The sequence below is a fragment of the Lathyrus oleraceus genome, chromosome 2 (genome assembly GCF_024323335.1).
Source record: "Lathyrus oleraceus cultivar Zhongwan6 chromosome 2, CAAS_Psat_ZW6_1.0, whole genome shotgun sequence".
NCBI lineage: Eukaryota > Viridiplantae > Streptophyta > Magnoliopsida > Fabales > Fabaceae > Lathyrus > Lathyrus oleraceus.
The window spans coordinates 349195437-349216550 of NC_066580.1; the positions used below are offsets into that span (position 1 = coordinate 349195437).

Here is a 21114-nt window from a genome sequence, read left to right on the forward strand (position 1 = left end):
CTTTGCTCTTCAAGATTGATATGATTGTGCATTTGTGTGTTGCTTAATTCTAAAAATTCCAAGGGAATTCTGGGTTTCTATTGACGTACTTATCTATTGGATTGCTCCCATTTGGTTAGATCTTTTCAACTTTAAACTTTTAAATTTTTGTGCATAGGGTAGTCTCTTCATCTTCTCCCCATTTCTTTAATTTCAAAATCTCTCCCTCCACTTTCAAAATTTTCTTTGTGTGAATTATTTTTGTTCTAAACTTTGACCACTTTTGCAAAAGGTAGAAACTTTGGCCTTACGCTATTGCATTTTCAAACTTATTTTCTTAAATCAAACTTGTAAATGAACTTAACTATACTTGACTTAAATCTTCAAAAAAGCCAAAAAAAATAACTAACTCATTCAAATCATTTTAGGCCTCTGTGCCTTTCAAGCCAAATTTTTCTTAAAACCAACATACTCACTTTGAAATTTTTAGCACGAACTACGAGGTTTTTATCCCTCATTTTTATGTTGGTACGTAGGCACAAGTCCGAAGATCTTGTCAAACACAAAAATATAATTAATGAATTCTTTTCTCATCCCCCCATTCTATTTATTTGTAAACATCACTTTATACAAAATACATATGCATACAAAAAGGGCTCCCTAGGAGTACCTAGGACACTTTGGGTGCTAACACCTTCCCTCTGTGTAACCAACCCCCTTACCTGTGATCTCTGAATTTTATTAGTTTTTATTTGAAAACTTCTTACTATTTGGGTTTTGTTCGTACTTTTTCCCTTTTCCCTTGGAAATAATAAAAGCTCGGTGGCAACTCTTGTTAATTGATCTCTAGCTTGCCAATAGCTTGATGATCATGAATTTCCCGCTACAGAAATTAAGTGGCAACTCTGCTGGGGAGTAGTCTCTAGTGGGTTTAGCCTACTTTTTATGTGAATATATTTGTATATATGTGATGTTTGTATATATGTACGTGTGATATAATCTGCTTGTTGTTCTTGGTGATCTCTGAGTGGTGAGATAAGTTTTAACCCGTACTTGAGTGCAATTAAGATAGGAGGATGGTATAGTCATGTTCGACTTGTGTGGAGTAGTCCTTAACAAGTTGGCTTGAGATCCATCTGTTCAGTGGAGAATCCTTTGGATTTGGAAATGTCACACAAGTATTTGTGGTTAGGCATGATTATCTCTAATTGGGTCTGAGAAGCTGAGGAATTTAGAACACCTAACCCATCTTGGCCTATTTAGGACGTAGTGCAGAAATTGTTCAGGTGTAGACTTGATAACAGTTGTTACGCGATATTACACTCAGACGAGTTTCTCTTGAGAATATTATGGATCGATGAGTCAGTCATCTTAACCTGTAATATCCGATAGATGGAATTAGGACTCTGGGAACTTTTTAGAACATGATCTACAGGTTTTTATCCTTAGTTCACTCCTTTGGGATGGTTCTTACCCGGACATCATGCTCGTGACTTGCAACAAACCCTTGATTCTTGGTTGATCCAATCAAGTCTTGTCAATATCAATGGAACTTGGGTGTTGATAAGGTGTAAACCATAATCCACCAAAATGGATGATTGATCTTGACAATGACTTGATTCATCCCTTGACCTTTGTTTGTCTTGTGTGTGATCCCTTATTTGTGATTGTTGCATTCATGCATTTCATGCGCATCATAACATTCATCACACAAAAATTTCAAGGAACTAAGGTATCATTTGCAAATATTTTCAGACCATGGATTGTGGACGAAGAAACACTAAGAAGTACAGTTTCAGATGTCCCGACTTGAAAGAGTTAAGGAAGCTAGCATCTTTTGTATTAGATCCCTTAGACTTTAAACAACGTCATGGGAAGCTTCTATCTATTTTGTCTGCTGATATGGTTGAAGGACTCTTGAGTGTATTGGTGCAGTTCTATGATCCTCTCTACCATTGTTTCACTTTCCCAAATTTTCAGCTTGTGCCTACCTTGGAGGAGTATTCTCATCTTTTGGGGATACCTGTTTCTAGTAGAGTACCTTTTAGTGGATTGGAGGAGATCCCCCGATCTAGTATTATTGCTGAAGCTCTTCACTTGAAGAAGTCTGAGATAGAGGCTCATTGGGTGAAGAAAGGAGGGTTATTTGGGTTGCCATCTGTTTTCCTCATCAAAGAAGCTACCACTTTTGCTCAAGCTGGTAGTGTGGACGCTTTTGAAGCTATCTTTGTGTTTCTCATCTATGGATTAGCTTTGTTCCCTAACATTGACGGTTTTGTTGATGTTAACGCCATTAGACTTTTCTTGATTGGAAATCATGGGCCTACTTCGTTGGGTGATATGTATTTCTCTGCATCTAAGGAATTCTAAGGGTGGTGGAACGATTGTCTGTTGTACTCCTCTTCTGTACAAGTGGTTTATTTCTCACTTTCCCCAGACGCCTGCTTTTATGGAGAACAAACAATGTCTAAGGTGGTCTTAAAGACTTATGTCTCTCACTAATGATGATATAGTTTGGTATGATTCGTCCTTAAGCAGTTTGGAGATTATTGATAATTGTGGTGAATTCTCTAATGTTCCTCTCATTGGTACACAAGGGGGAATTAGCTACAACCCTGCTTTGGCTCGTCGTCAACTTGGGTTTCCCTTGAGAGACAAGCCTAATAACACTTTGTTAGAAGGTCTTTTCTATCAAGAGGGTAAAGATCCCCAACATTTGAAGCAGAAGATTGTGCATGCTTGGCATAATATGCATAGGAAAGGAAGATCCGAGCTTGGTCCGTGAAATTGTGTAGCTTTGGAAGCTTACACTCTTTGGGTGAAGAAGAGAGCTATGGAGTTGAAGATGCCTTATCCTTGTGAAAGACCTATGTCTATGGTTGTGGTTGAGCCATCAACTCTCCCTAACCAAGATGTAGAGGAGTTGGAGGACGCGCTCATCAAGATGAAGCAAGAGAAGGATATGTGGGAAGAGCGTTTCCATGCTTTGAGCAAGAAGCATGAAGAGTTGCTATTGGAGTCTAAGGACAAAGATGCACTGATTGAGCTACTTGAAGACTGAGTGACGAAGAGACAGAGAGAGCCAGAGGTTTCATCTTCTAGCATGCCTCAGTCTTCTGTTGCTTGGAAGAAAATTGTTGACCAGCTTGTCCTCGAGAAGACTCGGATGAAGGCTTCTTTTGAGACCGAGATCCGTCGCATTCGAAGGAAGTACGCGCCTTCAGCCAGATCTTCTGACACTGTTGTTAGGGATCCTTAGGATGACTAGTCTCCTTTTCTCTTGTATCTTTTTATTTTGGTTTCTGAAAATGTACTCGGTGTAATCCTTCCAATTTATATAAATAAAAAGAGATTTTTGGTCATATCAAAAGTATTGTAATTTCTATTTCAATTTTTATATTTGCAAATGATATAATAATTTCCTTGGAAAATAAAAATAAGCATTGCATTTCATGCATCATTTGCATAAGCAGGTTTTTGCCAGGTGTCTGATTGGTGTTCTTCTATGCTTTATCCAAGCTGACTCACCGGTACAACACTCGAGCCAATCGTCCAAAGATCATGGAATACCTTGAGCAAGAGAACCGAGACTTGAAAGAGGAGATTACCCGATTGACTGCCATGATGGAGTCAATTCTTACTGCCCAGAGCCAAGCTTCTCCAACACCTGCAACTCCTCCGCGAGGACTGTCATTTCTGAAGTGGTTACCTCAACTGTGCCTGCTGCCACCGCCCACTTCGCTCAGAATCTGCCTGCTGGATTCCCTTGGGGAATGCCACCTAATTTTGTGCCAGACGGTTTCGCTCCCACTTTTGCTTCCATGCCGACATCTAGCCCAGTCATGTCTGTGCCACCTCTCATTGTGCACATTTTGCCGCGTGTAGAAGACACCACCTATCATTCCGAGCCATCTGAGGGCCCGGATGTCTATGAGAAGATGGATGAGATGAACGACCAATTCCTTGAGTTGCGCAAGGAACTGAAAACGCTGAGAGGCAAAGATCTGTTTGGGAAGAGTGCTGCTGAACTGTGCTTAGTGCCCAATGTCAAAATCCCAGTGAAATTCAAAGTGCCTGACTTTGAGAAATATAAGGGAAACTCTTGTCCACTCAGTCATCTTGTGATGTATGCCCGCAAGATGTCAACCCAGACAGATAATGATCAACTACTGATTCACTATTTCTATGATAGCCTGACAGGTGTTGCACTATGTTGGTATGTGGGGTTAGATAGTGCAAGCATCCGCACTTTCAATGATCTAGGAGAGGCTTTCATGAAACAATACAAATACAACGTGGATATGGCGCCGGATAGGGACCAACTAAGGTCCATGTCTCAGAAAGATAAGGAGACATTCAAAGAGTATGCCCAGCGTTGGAGGGAGTTGGCTGCCCAGACCACTCCTCCTTTGGAGGAGAAGGAGATGACGAAAATCATTCTGAAAACCATGAGTTCATTTTACTATGAACGCATGATTGCCAGTGCCCCCAGTGATTTTACCGAGATGGTAAATATGGGGATGAGACTTGAAGAAGGGGTCCATGAAAGACGATTGTCAAAAGATGAATCATCAACTAGCAAGAAGTATGGGAGTAGTTTCAGTAAGAGGAAGGATAATGAGACCAACGCAATAACTAGTGGGAGACAGAGGAGGCCTCAAGCAAGAAGAAATCCACCACCCCGTCAACATCATCATCATCAAGTGTCTTCCGTTATTCTAGTATTTTCAAATCAACAAACAACACCAATACAACACCAATAACATCAGTATTAAAATCAACGTCAACAACAACAATTGCAACAAAGAACAAACACCTACAACAACAATTCCAACAACAATCATCACCAGCAACAGAAGTTCGAGAGGAAGAAGGTCTCTTTTAACCCGATTCCTATGTCGTATGCAGAACTCTACCCATCTTTAGTCCTCAAGAATTTGATTCAACCGAGGAATCCACCGCAGATCCCAAAACCACTTCCATGGTGGTATAAACCTAAACTTTGCTGTGCTTTTCACCAGGGTGCACCTGGGCACGATATTGAGAACTGTTATCCGCTGAAATACGAGGTGTAAAAGCTTATGAAGAGTGGCATGGTGTCTTTTGAAGACCACGCGCCTAATGTGAAAGCTATTCCTTTGCCCGCTCATGGGAATACCTCAGTAAACATGATGGATGGTTGTCCTGGTAAATAGAAGGTTTTTGATGTCCGGTTTATCCGAAGATCTTTGGTGCAGATGCACAAAGATATCTGTTTGGTGAGTGACTGTGAACATGATCACGAAGGTTGTGATATTTGTAGTGTGAACCCAAGAGGGTGTGTTGTCGTGAAAAGGGACATCCAGCGTCTGATGGATGAAGGCATGATCCAGATTGTTCAATCTCGTCATATAGATGACGATGTTAATGTCATTGCTCCCGTTTTCAAGCAACCAGAGTGGTTGGTGATTCAATACGATAGCAGCAAGAACGTCAGCAATAGATCAGTTTCGCCGTTGGTAATACGGTTGGCGGGACCGGACCCGTACGCATCTGATAAGGTTGTACCGTATCAATACAATGCTACGATGGTGGAGAATGGTCAAGAGGTCATGTTGCCTATGACCAGTTCAGTAGTGAGCATTGCAGATGTTATGAAGGTGACCCGCAGTGGTCGAGTTTTTGGACCGGTGTTCCCGGAGAATAAAGAAGAATTGATTATTGGTAAGAAGGCTGAGGTGCCTATTGTAGATCCAGTGGGCTGTTCAAAGGATAAGTCTGGTGAATCCAGCAATTTGAAAGCCAATAGTGATGATGATGAGGTACTCCGACTGATCAAGAGGAGTGAATTTAACGTGGTTGAGCAACTGCTCCAGACCCCCTCAAAGAATTCTGTGTTGTCTCTGCTCTTAAATTCTAAAGCGCACAGAGAAGCACTCTAGAGAGTTCTTGAACAGGCATACATGGAGCAGGATGTTACTGTAGCTCAATTTGATCATATTGTGGCTAACATCACTTCATGCAACAATTTGAGCTTTTGCGACGAAGAACTCCCTGAGGAGGGAAGGAATCATAATTTGGCTTTGCACATCTCGATGAATTGAAATAAAGATGCTTTGTCAAATGTGCTAGTTGATATTGGGTCGTCACTCAATGTGCTTCCAAAATCAACATTGTCAAAGTTATCTTATCAAGGAGCTTCCATGAGGTACAGTGGAGTAATTGTCAAAGCCTTTGATGGCTCGCGCAAGACAGTCATTGGAGAAGTGGACCTTCTAGTCAAGATAGGTCCAAGGGACTTTCAAATTACTTTCCAGGTAATGGATATTCACCCGGCCTATAGTTGTTTATTGGGAAGGCCATGGATTCATGAGGCAGGGGCTGTTACTTCCACTCTGCATCAGAAGCTCAAATTTGTCAAGAATGGCAAGTTGGTGATTGTGGGAGGTGAGAAAGCGTTGTTGGTTAGCCATTTGTCATCTTTTTCATATGTAGAAGCTGAGGATTAGGTTGAACTCCGTTCCAAGCCTTATCTATTGCTACTGAGAAGAGAGTTGGGGCACCTATGTCCTCTCTGAAAGATGCTCAAAAGATTGTTGAAGAAGGTCCTGTTGATTAGTGGGGGCGTGTGGTAGAGGTCGCCGAGAACAAAGGAAGAAATGGTTTGGGGTTCCAGAAAGGCTCATCAATCGTCAGGTCTGAAGAGATGCAACTCACCTTCCGTAGCAGAGGGTTCATTCATGGGAATGAACAACACTTAACTGTTGTGCTAGAGGACAATGAAGAGGAAGACTGCACCAATTTTGTGACGCATGGACAGACATGCAACAATTGGACTGCTGTTGATATTCCTGTTATTTTGCATCGATCTAAGTAATTACTTTTATATTTTAAAATTCTTCTCCTATGCCTAAGGGAGAAGTGAACATTGTTGGGCATTTTAAATTGATCATCAATAAAATTAATTCTATTCATCCACATCTTTGATGTTTTGTTTTCTACTTTTTGCTTTATTCTGAAAATGGTAATCACAAAAAACATAAATAAACAATATAATTGTCCATTTGCATAATATTTGGTCACAAATTCACTTCTCTAAAATCAAAATATCAAATCATTATGCAGGTTGGTTCCTAACCACATTGAATACAATGATCCTTCTCCTTCTCCAAGTTTTAAATTCCTTGTGTTTGAAGCCGAGGAGGAAAGTGATATAGAGGTGAGTGAGGAATTGTCTCGTCTTCTTGAGAAAGATGAGAAGATTATTCAGCCGTTTGAAGAACAGATTGAGCTAGTTAACTTGGGTTCCGAAGATGATGTAAAGGAAGTCAAGATTGGGTCTCGACTGTGTCCAAATGCTAAGAAGGGGTTGATTGATCTTCTTCGAGAATATTCAGATGTGTTTGCTTGGTCCTATCAAGACATGCCTGGGTTGGATTCTGATATTGTGGAGCATAGATTGCCATTGAAGCCAGAATGCCCTCCAGTCAAGCAGAAGTTGAGAAGAACGCACCCTGATATGGCTGTGAAGATCAAAGAGGAAGTTCAGAAGCAGATTGATGTTGGTTTCCTTGTGACCGTTGAGTATCCATAATGGGTGGCCAACATTGTGCCTGTGCCAAAGAAAGATGGAAAAGTCCGCATGTGTGTTGACTATAGAGATTTGAATAAAGCCAGTCTGAAAGATGATTTCCCTCTGCCACACATTGATATGTTGGTAGACAGTACTGCTAAATTCAAAGTCTTTTCGTTTATGGATGGATTTTCCGGATCTAATCAAATTAAAATGGCACCTGAGGATATGGAGAAGACCATATTCATTACACCCTGGGGAACATTCTGTTATAGAGTGATGCCTTTTGGTCTAAAGAATGCTGGTGCAACTTACCAGAGAGCAATGACTACTCTTTTTCATGATATGATGCATAAAGAGATTGAAGTTTATGTCGACGACATGATTGCTAAATCAATTGATGAAGAGGAACATGTTGAGCATTTGTTGAAGCTATTCCAGCGTTTGCGGAAGTATAAACTCCGTTTGAATCCCAATAAGTGTACTTTTGGTGTTCGTTATGGTAAGTTGTTGGGATTTATTGTCAGCGAGAAGGGTATTGAAGTTGATCCTGCCAAGGTCAAAGCAATACAAGAGATGCATGCGCCCAAAACTGAGAAGCAAGTCAGAGGTTTTCTCGGCCGCTTGAATTATATTTCCAGATTCATTCCCCACATGACTGCCACATGTGCACCTATATTCAAGCTTCTTTAGAAAGATCAGTCTTGTGATTGGACCGAAGACTGCCAGAAAACATTTGACATTATCAAAGAATATCTGCTTGAGCCTCCGATTTAGTCTCGACCTATTGAAGGAAGACCGTTGATCATGTATTTGACTGTGCTAGAAGAGAGTATGGGTAGTGTTCTTGGTCAGCAAGATGAGACTGGGAAGAAAGAATTTGCAATCTACTATCTCAGTAATAAATTCACCGACTGTGAGACTCGGTATTCAATGCTTGAGAAGACTTGTTGCGCATTGGCTTGGGTTGCTAAGCGTTTGCGTCAGTATATGTTGAATCATACTACTTGGTTGATATCCAAAATTGATCCAATCAAGTATATATTTGAGAAGCCTGCTTTAACTGGGAGAATTGCCCGTTAGCAGATGTTGTTATCAGAGTATGACATAGAATATTGATCTCAGAAAGAGATCAAAGGTAGTATCTTGGCTGACCATTTGGCTCACCAACCAATTGAAGATTATCAGTCAGTGCAATATGATTTTCCTGATGAAGAGATTTTGTACTGAAAATGAAAGATTGTGATGAACCATTGCTAGATGAAGGGCCAGAACCTGGTTCCCGTTGAGGCATGGTATTTGATGGAGATGTTAATCAATATGGAAATTGCATTGGGGTAGTGATTATTACTCCTCAAGGCATGCATCTACCATTTACAGCCAGATTGACTTTCAAGTGTACAAACAATATGGAAGAATATGAAGCTTGCATCATAGGGCTTGAAGAGGCCATGAATCTTAGAATCAAATATTTGGATGTCTTCGGTGATTCGGCTTTGGTTGTGAATCAGATCAAAGGAGAATGAGAGACAAATAAACCTGATTTAATACCATATAGAGATTATGCGAGGTGGATTTTAACCTTCTTTACAAAGGTTGAGTTTCATCATATCCCTCGAGATGAAAACCGGATGGCAGACGCTCTTGCAACATTGGCATCAATGATTGTTGTAAAGTATTGGAATGAAGTTCCCAACTTATCTGTAATGTGTCTTGATAGGCTAGCTCATGTGTTTGCTATTGAAGAGATCAAGGATGAGAGACCGTGGTATTACGACATCAAGTGTTTCCTCCAAAGTCAGATTTACCCGCCTGAGGCATCTTTGAAAGATAAGAAGACTTAGAGAAAATTAGTCGGTAATTTCTACTTGAATGGTGAAATACTGTACAAGAGAAACTTCGACATGGTTTTGCTCAGATGCGTGGATAGACACGAAGCAGACTTGTTGATGACCGAAGTGCATGAAGGTTCCTTTGGTACTCATTCCAATGGACATGCAATGGCGAAGAAGATCTTGCTAGCAAGTTACTATTGGCTGACAATGGAATCTGACTGTTGCAAGTTTGTGAAGAAATGCCACAAGTGTCAAATTTATGCTGATAAGATTCATGTTCCTCCGACATTATTGAATGTTATCTCTTCCCCATGGCCTTTCTCCATGTGGGGAATTGATATGATTGGGATTATTGAACCCAAAGCTTCGAATGGACATCGTTTCATTTTGGTGGCAATTGACTACTTCACAAAATGGGTTGAAGCGGCATCGTATGCAAATGTAACCAAGCAAGTTGTTGTAAGGTTTATCAAGAATCAGATTATATGTCGTGATGGTGTGCCAAGTAAGATCATTACTGATAATGGATTGAACTTGAATAACAATATGGTGGAAGCTCTTTGCAAAGACTTCAAGATTGCACATCATAATTCTTCTCCCTATAGACCCAAGATGAATGGGGCTCTTGAAGCTGCGAACAAGAATATCAAGAAGATTATCCAGAAGATGGTTGTCACGTATAAGGATTAGCATGAGATGCTCCCTTTTGCTTTGCATGGGTATCGAACATCCGTCTGCACTTCAACAGGGGCAACCCATTTCTCTCTTGTATATGGTATGGAAGCAGTGCTCCCCGTAGAGGTTGAGATTCCTTCGTTGCGTGTGCTCATGGAAGCCAAGTTGACTGAAGCTGAATGGTGCCAGACTAGGTTTAACTAGTTGAATATGATTGAAGAGAAGAGGTTAACTGCCATGTGTCATGGTCAGTTGTATCAGTAGAGGATGAAGAAAGCTTTTAATAAGAAGGTCAAACCTCATGTGTTCAGAGAAGGTGACCTTGGGCTCAAGAAGATTTTATCGTTCAAGCCAGATTCTAGAGGAAAATGGACTCCCAATTATGAAGGCCCATATGTTGTCAAGAGAGCCTTTTCAGGCGGCGCCTTGATTATTACGACTATGGATGGTGAAGAGTTCACTCGTCCTTTGAACGCAGATGCAGTCAAGAAATACTTCGCCTAAAGAATAAAAGAACAACTCACTAAGTTGAAAACCCGAAAGGGCGGCTTAGGCAAAAATGAGCGTCTCGATGGATTGAAAACTCGAAGGGGCGATCCAGGCAAAAATTAGAGACATAAAAACATAAATGATTTCCCGATAAGTTGAGTACCCCACCTTGGGGCAACTTATGCAAAAATTAGGGATTATGGCAAGTAACTACATTCTACTGATCTTCAGTGATCTTTGAAGATTTGTTTGAGCACAAGGGTTGACATAAGTTCATCTCCAGCAGCGGTCAAGAGCACATTGGATATCAAGAGTTGGTAGAAAGATTAAGGATCATTTGCATTCAATGTAACCCTTTTCCATGTAAATTACCATTTTCAACGTTGTAAAATCTATGGAGTCTTGTCATTTACAAACTACCATTCTATTAAATAGAGTTGAGCCTTTATCCAATTGTTCCTATACCTATTTACTTCAGTCAATAGTTTTAAATTTTTGTTAAGATCATTTTAAAATTAAATTTTTAAATCAAATAAAGTTTTATTTAATATATATTAAAGCAAGAACTTTTCCAAAGCAAGTAAAAAGAATATCAACAGCATTTCAGTAAGAAGCAAGTTCTTAAATGTGAAGCATCTGAGGTTCCCCAAGCAGTTAACTCTTCGGGTATCCCTAGACGTTTGTGTTGATTCAGTTCCTCAGCAGAATGTTTGATCCCCATTTGGAGCTTATTTTCTTTTTCCCCAGCTGAGTTGGTTGCGGCATGTCTTTATCCCCAACAGAGTTTCGGCCCTCCCCAGCGGAGTTCGTGTTTCCTCAGCAGATAGATCATCATCAGAAGATGTTTGATCTTTCCCCAGTAGATCGCTTTGGTGTCCCCACCAATCATTCTATCTTTGCTCCCAATCAGAGTGTTCTCCTGGTTTCTGAGCAGCTTTATGTTGATTCTTCCCCCAGTAGGGTTGTCTCCCATTTTATGGTGTTAACCTAAAATTCCCTACAGTCTAGATGTTTTATCCTCAGCAGATCTCCTTCCCCAGCAAGGGTTGAGCCTTTGGGATGTTGATCTCTCTGTTCTTCAGCAGTTTGTCTCCATGATTTTTATGGATTGATCGAGGATTGTACCGGTGGTTCGATTCTTTAAGACACCTTTGTATCCTTCGTGATCGTTTTGTCAGCATAATCACCATATATACATATACATATACATTCATATAAATTCATGATTTGCATTTCCTACATCTTCATATTTGATTTGATTTGAGATTTTCATTCTCTGTTATGCCGGTACTTTATCCCCATACCCAAATCTGGTGTATGTCCTCTTTTTATTGTAGAGTGTCAGCCCCTAAGCAGAAAAGACTTTAACCTTTCTCTGTTTCCCCACTGAGTTTGTTTCCTCATGGATGATTGTTATTTCAGTTTCCTCTCCAGTAAATTTTCTGGATGGAATTACTCCCTTTGAGTTATATCCTCATTAGGGTGAGTCTTGATTGACCGTTTTCTTTCTAGCTCTTACCTAGATAAATATTTTGGTCCCCTAAGAGTATATTATCCAGTAACTGGTAGTATTCTTCTTAGTTGGCAGTTCATTACTTCTTGCCTAATACCCGACAAAAGTACATTTTGGTCTCCTCAGTAGAGTCCCCTGAAAGTATATCCTTGATATGTTCATCTTACCCAGGTGACGGATATCCTTCCTTCCCCCACAGAAGTATATCCTTGATATGTTCACTTTAACCAGTGACGGATATTCTCTTCTTTTGGTATTCTACCCAGTAAAAAGGTAGTTGTAATTCCTATTTTGGTTCCTCAGAAAGTTAATCCTTGATATGTTCATCTTAATCAATGACGGGTTATCTTCTCCTTGTTGGTCTTCTACCCAGTAACCAGTAGTTGTAAATCCTATTGTTCCCCTGAGCGGAGTCTATCCTTGATATGTTCACTTTAACCGGTGACGGATTTTCTCTTCTGTGGTATTCTATCCAGTAACCGGTAGTTGTAATCCCTACTTTTATTCCCCTTTTCAGAGTCTATCCTTGATATGTTCACTTTAACTGGTGACGGATTTTCTCTTTGATTGGTCTTCTACCCAGTAACCGGTAGTTGTAAATCCTACTTTGTCCCCTCGCAGAGTGAATCCTTGATATGTTCATCCCAACCGGTGACAGATTTTTCTCTTTGACGGTTTTCTATCCAGTTTTTGATAGATGTAATTCCCTTTTTTTTGTTCAGTTGGTATATCCTTGATATGTTCATCCTAACCGATGACGGGTATCCTCCTTAACATCCCCAGGAAAGTATATCCTTGATATGTTCATCTTAACCGGTGATAGATTTTCTTCCCTGTTGAGTTTATCCTTGATATGTTCATCCTAACAGATGACAGATACTCTCACCTTTTGGTCTTCTGCCCAGTAACTGGTAGTTGTAAATCCTATTTCCTGTAGTTTTTCCCAGCAAGGCTATTCTTACTCAGTAATCGGTAATGAATACTCCCTCTTGGCTTTTCCTCAGTGAGTCATCCTTGATATGTTCATCTTAACCGGTGACGGATGTTCTCTCTGTCAGATCTTTATTATCTCCTTACCTAGTAATAGGTAGTAGATAATAGATTTCTTCTCCTCCTGTGTCGAAGTTTATTTCTTCCCCAGTTGAGTTGAGTGTGTTTTTCCTTAGTGAAATCGCTTTTCCCTGCACGAGTCGATTATTTCAGTTTTATCCTAACTTATTCGTATTCCCTGCAGATGTTGTTTGTTTCCCCGGGTGAGTCTTTCCATTTTGTATGGATTTCCTTGAGTCTCCAGTAGTTTTAAGTTATAGCTTGGCCTACGCAACACCCTTTTTTATTCCCCCCAAAGTCTCTGTCTCCTCAGTGAGTTTTCCTTATGGAATGCATTATACTCCTGCGAATTTTTGGTCTCTCTGATTTCTTTTCCTTTGTGGCAACATTTCCCCACAAAGCATTAACTTTTGCATTCACATCATATGCATCATGAGGTCTCTTAGGGACCAAAATTCGTTTCTCTATGTTGTTATTTAAGCCCATTCTACTGAGTTGAAATGAAGATTTTAACCTTCTCCTCCTCAGTTAGAATGTCCTTAAATAGGGGCAGCTGTAAGACCCCAATTTTGACCCTAAGATCCCTCATGCATTTCATCATAAACATTAGCATCGGGATCATACCTTGGCATCCTCCTTACCCCTCTTTCATTGGGTTTGTTTTGGGAGAGATCACCAAGCACTTTGAGATTATATCATACTTGTATATTATCATTTTACTAACCAAAATACCAAAAATATGTCTTTGCATCTATCTAACTCTTTTTGTAGGTAGGGCATGATCTCATTGATTCATTGATCACATCTAGGGTTTGAGACCCTCATGAACAAAGAGCACACCCAAGAATTGATACAAGAATGGTTATGAGTTGTATATATGAGTCCTAATGATCTCTACATGTTATATTGATCAAGTTTGCTTCAAGAGCTTGAGGGTGATTTGTCTTGGAAACCCTAGTTTGACTGGGTATCTTGAGTAACTTCTCCAACAAGCTATCCCACCAATTGATCAAATTTCTCAAGGGAAACTTCAAATTTCATAATCTTATGCATATATGATCTACCATGAGCAATGAATGTCAAGAGAATTGGAAGTTAGCAAGTTGGTTGATGGTGGTTGGCCAGATGAATTCATCTGATCAAAACTAGGTCTCCCTAGACCCTATCTCCTATAATTTTTACCATATGAAAATGATTCCAAGAGAAAACTTACTCTAAATTACATTCTAAAAAACTTTCATGTTGAGACCTAGAGCTAGTTTTTCTTGGAAAATCATTTTCTATGTTGAAACATTATAGGTCATTTTGTCTAAACCCTAATTTGAAAGTCAACTTCCCACGGCCATAACTTGCTCAATTTTTATGAGATGAAAGATTTCCAAGTTTCACAATCAAATTCAATGTGTCTACTTCAACTTTGATGTTTTGAGTGAGAGATAATTCAACTTCTTTGAACATGTGATATGAGGCTACATTATAGGTCACTTTTGACCTATACCATTGATCAAGTGATTTTGCCAAACTTCAAAAATGCATAACTCTATCATTTCAAATCCAAATGACATGAAATTGGTGACCATTTTGAAGGTCTTTGAGAGAGATACAACTTTTATGAAGACACTTTTCTCATTTAAAGCTCCTATGAAAAGTTAAGCAAGATGGAATATTGAGACATATGGCTTGACACTTAGAAAAATTTTGATATGTCAAATTTTTCCAAACTTCCACCTCAAATATCTCCAAGTTCTAAGCTCCAAATGAGAAAGTGTTCAACACCAAACTTGTTCGTCTTGATCTCGCCTTTCCAAAGACCTAAATTCATACATTTTGGATGAGAAATGCATAGGCTGCACATGGCTTAAACAGGCTGATATCATTGGCATGGATCAAACATCAAATGACAATGCTCAATTGCCTTGCAATCCAATCCATCTCCAAAGCATTTGAACTTCATTTTGGACTTTCAAACAATCATTTCATGGGCCTATGCGCGCCCATGCATCATGCTTTCATCATTTTCCAATTTTGGAAAGTGAAACTGAGTGTGCAAATATCATTCAATTTCTCTATAAATTGAAGCCCTTATGCTCAGAATTAACACACACACTGCGCCAGCTTTGAATCTCCATTGAAAACCCTTCACATTAAGAGGATAGCCCTGATAAATTATTTGAATTTGAGCTTGAATCTCCACTGTTTTGGAATTCAATTCTCCAGGAGTCCGTTGATTCTAAGCCTTTCCATTCCTCTTCTGCAAGAAATTGAAGTGAAGCAAAGCACGATTCAGGTCAAGATCTAGCAAGCTCAGACCTCCATTGAAGGTAATTTACAGAAAATTTATTCTCTTCGATTCTCCTTGATTCTTGCTCAATTCCATTGATTCTTGTGTTGTCTAAAGTCCTACCAATGTAGGCAAGGTGTTTGAGTTGCTTTGAGGATAAATCGAAGCAACTCAGATCATGAACCTCATTTTTTAATTCCATATATCTCTCAATATAGTTGGAATTGGAAGAAATGGAGGTGATATTCGTGCTCAGTGATGTTTTCTCTTTAAAATCATGTCCCTGTTTGAAATTTTGGTGATGGTTCATGATGACCAGTCCGACGAAGCTCGCCGGAGAAGACAACCGGAGCTCTGGCTCCAATGATGAGGTGTCTTTGGTCTAAACCGTGTGATCCAACTTCCACGTTTTAATCTTAGTCGTGCATTGTGATTACTCATGTTACAGTGCTGTTGACTAAGGCATTAGTGGAACGCGCGCTCTGGATCATCAGATCTTCCACCTCAATTAATGAGGGAGATCTTATGGTCCACGTATTTTAGCATTTTTTTGAATTTCCATTTAATTCCATTTTCTTCAATAATTCATAATAAATTTAATATTGATCCAAAAAATATGGGACTTTCACCAAAAAAATTCAAATATTTTTCTCTTTCATATTCTGAATTAAAATTATTTTTTGGATCATTATTAATATTTTTCATGAATTAATAGATTTTTCATTTGTTTTTAATTATTTAAAAATATTTTTAAGTGTCCAAAAATTATGAATTTTTTTATCCAAGGTACTTTGACCTTGTTTGACCTATGATAAATCTCATGGTCATTTATTTGGTGTTTTGATGAGATTTTAGGATTTGGGAAAAACATATTTAAATTTAATGCATTATTTTACTATTTTTAATTGAATAAATGTCATTTTAATTGTGTTGACCATTTGGATTGACTTAATTGAGTTTCTTATTTGTTGTTGGGCCTTGGTCAAGGTTGATTTAACTTTATCAAGTTAATATTATTGGATTTAGGGGATTGATGGAATGTACATTCCATCTCCCAAAATGAATGAATAATATTAATTTGGTAAAAGTCCTCCTTTGACCAAATTGTGATCTCATTCATCCCTTTCCCTCTTCATCTAATTCCCCTTCTGCATTCATTCATTTCAATTGGCCAATGACATCTCAAAGTCCTACTGCTAGTTGATTGAAAGATTAACATGAGTATGGATGAGATTAGGCCACAACTTTGCATATTTTTTGTGTGTGGTATGTTTAATGAGCATAGTTCATAATATTATGTCTCCAACATACATTAACACCAAAATCTATTGCCCGGTCTCGAATAGTTGTGACTTCTACATAAGTCCAATTACGATTGCTTAACATAACGCTAAATTTGTGACATAAAAGGCATAAACATTCTAGTTAGTGAGATTGTAAGTCTCCCCTCTTCCATGATATTGCGTGGAAACTTGGCCTTCTTTCCTTTCTTTGGAAGATGTTTTGGTTCAAGGATCCATGCTTGTGGCAATTGGATTGAGTGTTCTCCAAAGAATGTCTTGAAATCGAAAAGCAAAACAAAACTAACTACAAACTCACTAACTATTAACTTTTACTTTCAAGCTTTTACTTTTAATGCAATTTATTTTTAGCACTTTATTATCATTTGCCATTATACATATCATTCTAATTGTTTATGTTAATGCAATTTTCACTTTGTCCACTTGGACAATATTGTGTGATATACTTTGTTGCTTTGTTTGTTTGATTGGTCTTTGTGTTGGTGTAAGCCCTAGAGGCCAATACTTTTGGTACTTGTATCGAATTATTTATTAATAATAAAAGGCTTTTTCTTTATTATGTTTGTTTAATAAAGTCCCTAGAATAGCTAGTCCGTTTAATGAATCAAGTGTGACTTAATCATGAGATCACATTAAACATAAGGACACTATTCTTAAAGTATCCGTAGTCGAGCTTTATTGTGAAGTGGGATAACATTAAAGCATTAAGACTATTATCTATATAGACTGATGATCACATCTCATGGATCATGGATAAGGAGTTATCAAGTCTTAAACATAGGTATGAATATTAAGAGTAATGTTTATACTAGATTGACCCGCTATGAGAATACTATATAGAATGTTATGCAAAGTGTCATAAGTTATTCTCATGGTGATAATGGTGTATACCACCCTTCGACCTAAAACCATTATGGACCCTAGATGTAGAGTCGAGTGTCTTATTACTGATCAAACATTATCCGTAACTAGATGACCATAAAGACAGTTGATGGGTACTCCACGAAGCATGCTAAGGGACATGAGTGACCTAGATGGAATTTGCCCATCCTGCGTAACAGGATAAATATCTATGGGCCCAATATTGAACTGGACAAGGATGACACGGTCTATGCCTTGTGTTCAATATAGACATAGGGGAAAAAGGGTAATTGTACACATAAGTATTATCACAAAAGGATTTGTCAGATCATATGACATTTTCGTGTCTTAGGTAGCCGTGATGTGTTGCTAGATACCGCTCACTGTTTATTATGTTAAATACGTGATTTAATATAATTGCCAATGTCGCGAAAACCTACAGGGTCACACACAAAAGGACGGATTGATGAGAGATAGAGTAACTAAGGAATACCGTAATGTACGGTGCCCTTAAGTGAATTGTAGAACATCGTAAGGTACAGTGTACTTAAGTAGAATACGAAATAGGGTAAGGTACCACGCGCTTAAGTGATTTTGGCATATTATAAGATATGGGCCACATACACTTGAGTGGGATTTTTAGCTTGCAGCCCACACAAGTCCTTGCGTAGAAGCATTTGTGCAGTTGCAATTTCGTTTCTCTCTCTCTCTCTCTCTCTCTCTCTCTCTCTCTCTCTCACTCACTCAAAGCCTTCATTCGTAGCAGCTAGCACTGAGATTGAAGGAATCCGTTCGTGTGGACTGAGTAGAGGCGTTGTCATCGTTCAATGTTCGTGATTGCTCTGTAGATCTGCATCAAAGGTTACAATCGCCACAAGAGGTAACGATTCTATCACTGATCATGCCCATTCATAAGGATCACTAAAGGAGAAATTTTAAATTCCGCTGCGTTATGGATCGCTCTTCTCCTTCACTTTGACCATGAATACACATAATAATAACAAAAACCCTAAAAGACTTTTGAGTGGACTGTTGTTTTGATCATGCCCAATTGGACTTAGGATTTAGGCAACATTCCTTTGCTAATGGACTTGGCCAACGCCAATTTATTGAATAACCAAGAACTTACAAGTTTGAATTCATCTGATACATCATTCAAGATCTCTCCAGATTCATCTGCAGCATTGATCATTGCTAAGTTGTTATGTTGAACTTGTGACTTGTGGAATTCATCTGCTACATAAGCTATTTTGAAGAAGATCTCTGAAGTGGATAAGCTTGGATGAGGCCATCTTTATTTGATGCCTTTGCTCTTAAAGATTGATATGATTATGCATTTGTGTGTTGCTTAATTCTAAAAAGTCCAAGGAAATTTTGGGTTTCTATTGACATACTTGTCTATTGGATTGCTCCCATTTGGTCAGATCTTTTCAACTTTAAACTTTTAAATTTTTGTGCATAGGGTAATTTCTTCATCTTCTCCCCATTTCTTTAATTTCAAAATCTCTCCCTCCACTTTCAAATTTTTCTTTGTGTGAATTATTTTTGTTCTAAACTTTGACCACTTTTGCAAAAGGTAGAAACTTTGGCCTTACGTTATTGCATTTTCAAACTTATTTTCTTAAATCAAACTTAACTATATTTGACTTAAATCTTCAAAAAGTCCAAAAAAAGAAGTAACTCATTCAAATCATTTTAGGCCTATGTGCCTTTCAAGCCAAATTTTTGTGAAAACCAACATACTCACTTTGAAATTTATAGCACGAACTACGAGGTTTTGATCCCTCATTTTTATGTTGGTACGTAGGCACAAGTCCGAAGGTCTTGTCAAACACAAAAATATAGTTAATGAATTATTTTCTCATCCCCCCATTCTATTTATTTGTAAACATCACTTCATACAAAATACATATGCACACAAAAAGGGCTCCCTAGGAGTACCTAGGACACTTTGGATGCTAACACCTTCGCTCTGTATAACCAACCCCCTTACCTGTGATCTCTGACTTTTATTAGTTTTTATTTGAAAACTTCTTACTATTTGGGTTTTGTTCGTACTTTTTCCCTTTTCCCTTGGAAATAATAAAAGAGCGGTGACGACTCTTGTTAATTGATATCTAGCTTGTCAATAGCTTGATGTTCATGAATTTCCCGCTACATCATCCAATTACTATTCATCTATAATATTTTCATGTAAATAGAGGAAAAAAAGAAAGATCTATGCAAAGAAAGTGGTTCAATTCAATGATGTTTAATAGGGGTTTAGAATACATGTGTGGTTTAAGTAAATCAATAGATAGTTTTGGTCCTATTGAAAATAACGGTGTAAATAAAGACCCATCTAGTTTAACTGATATGGATAATAATATTGATAGCTAGAAGAAAAATAGTGAAAATTCTAGTTATAGTCATGTTGATTCTTTAGCAGATGTCAGCAACATAGATAATTTATTATCTCATAAAAAAAATTCAGTTAGGGATAGTAATAGCAATATATATGACATATATTATGCTTATGATACTAATGATATTAATATTACTAAATATAAATGGACTAATAGCATTAATCGTTGCATTGAGAGTTATCTTCGTTATTAAATCTGTGAGGATATTGACTTTAATAGTGACATTTGCGATAAGGTCCAAAGTACTATTATAATTTTAATAAGGAGCATAAATGATATATCAGATATAAATGATATATCAGATACAAATGATACAAAAGATACAAATGGGATATATCATCCATTTGATATATCCGATACAAATGATACAAATGAGATATACGATCCATTTTTTATATTAGATATAAATGATACAAATGATATATCAAATACAAATGATACAATTGGTACAAATGATATATCAGGTACAAATGATACAAATGATATATCTGATACAAATGATACAAATGGTACAAACGATATATCAGATATAAATGATACAAATGATATATCAGATACAAATGATACAAATGATATATATGGTATATACGATCGAGATGATATATATGAGACTAATATAAAGGATATATGTGAGAGATATAGTGAGATATGTCGTAGAAATAGAGAGAAGAGTACTTTTGTTCCAATAGATTATAGAGATCCCAATTGTATGGAAAAATTAGCTCGTTTATGGGTTCAATGCCAAACTTGTTATGGACTAAATTTTAAGCAATTTTTCCGACCCAAAATGAATATTTGCGAACACTGTGGCGAGAATTTGAAAATGAGCAGTTCAGATAGAATCGACCTTTCGATTGATCGAGATACTTAGAATCCTATGGATGAAGACATGGTTTATGTGGATCCCATTAAATTTGATTCTATTAAAGAATTGGGTTCGGAAGAGGAATCTTCAAAAGATCGTTTGGATGAAGACATGGTTTCTGTGGATCCTATTAAATTGGATTCAATTAAAGAATTGGGTTCAGAAGAGGAATCTTTGAATGATCATATGGATAAAGACATGCTTTCTCTAGATCCCATTGAACCCCCGTTCTCGCTGACCGGGCAGTGGACCCCCGGCTAACTCTGCGTAGTGTGTTCGGTCGCCGAAATTTAATTTGGTTTTAATTA

General features: G+C 38.1%; 1 protein-coding gene across 1 annotated transcript in view; it reads left to right on the forward strand.

Annotated features, from left to right (window-relative positions):
* Positions 1–20812, forward strand: part of LOC127123219 (acetyl-coenzyme A carboxylase carboxyl transferase subunit beta, chloroplastic-like) — a 33546-nt gene extending 12734 nt beyond the window's left edge. The window contains exon 2 of the mRNA XM_051053460.1: positions 20161–20812. Coding sequence (XP_050909417.1) covers positions 20161–20812 — 652 coding nt within the window. The remainder of the gene's footprint in view (positions 1–20160) is intronic.
* The last annotated feature ends 302 nt before the right edge of the window (positions 20813–21114 follow it).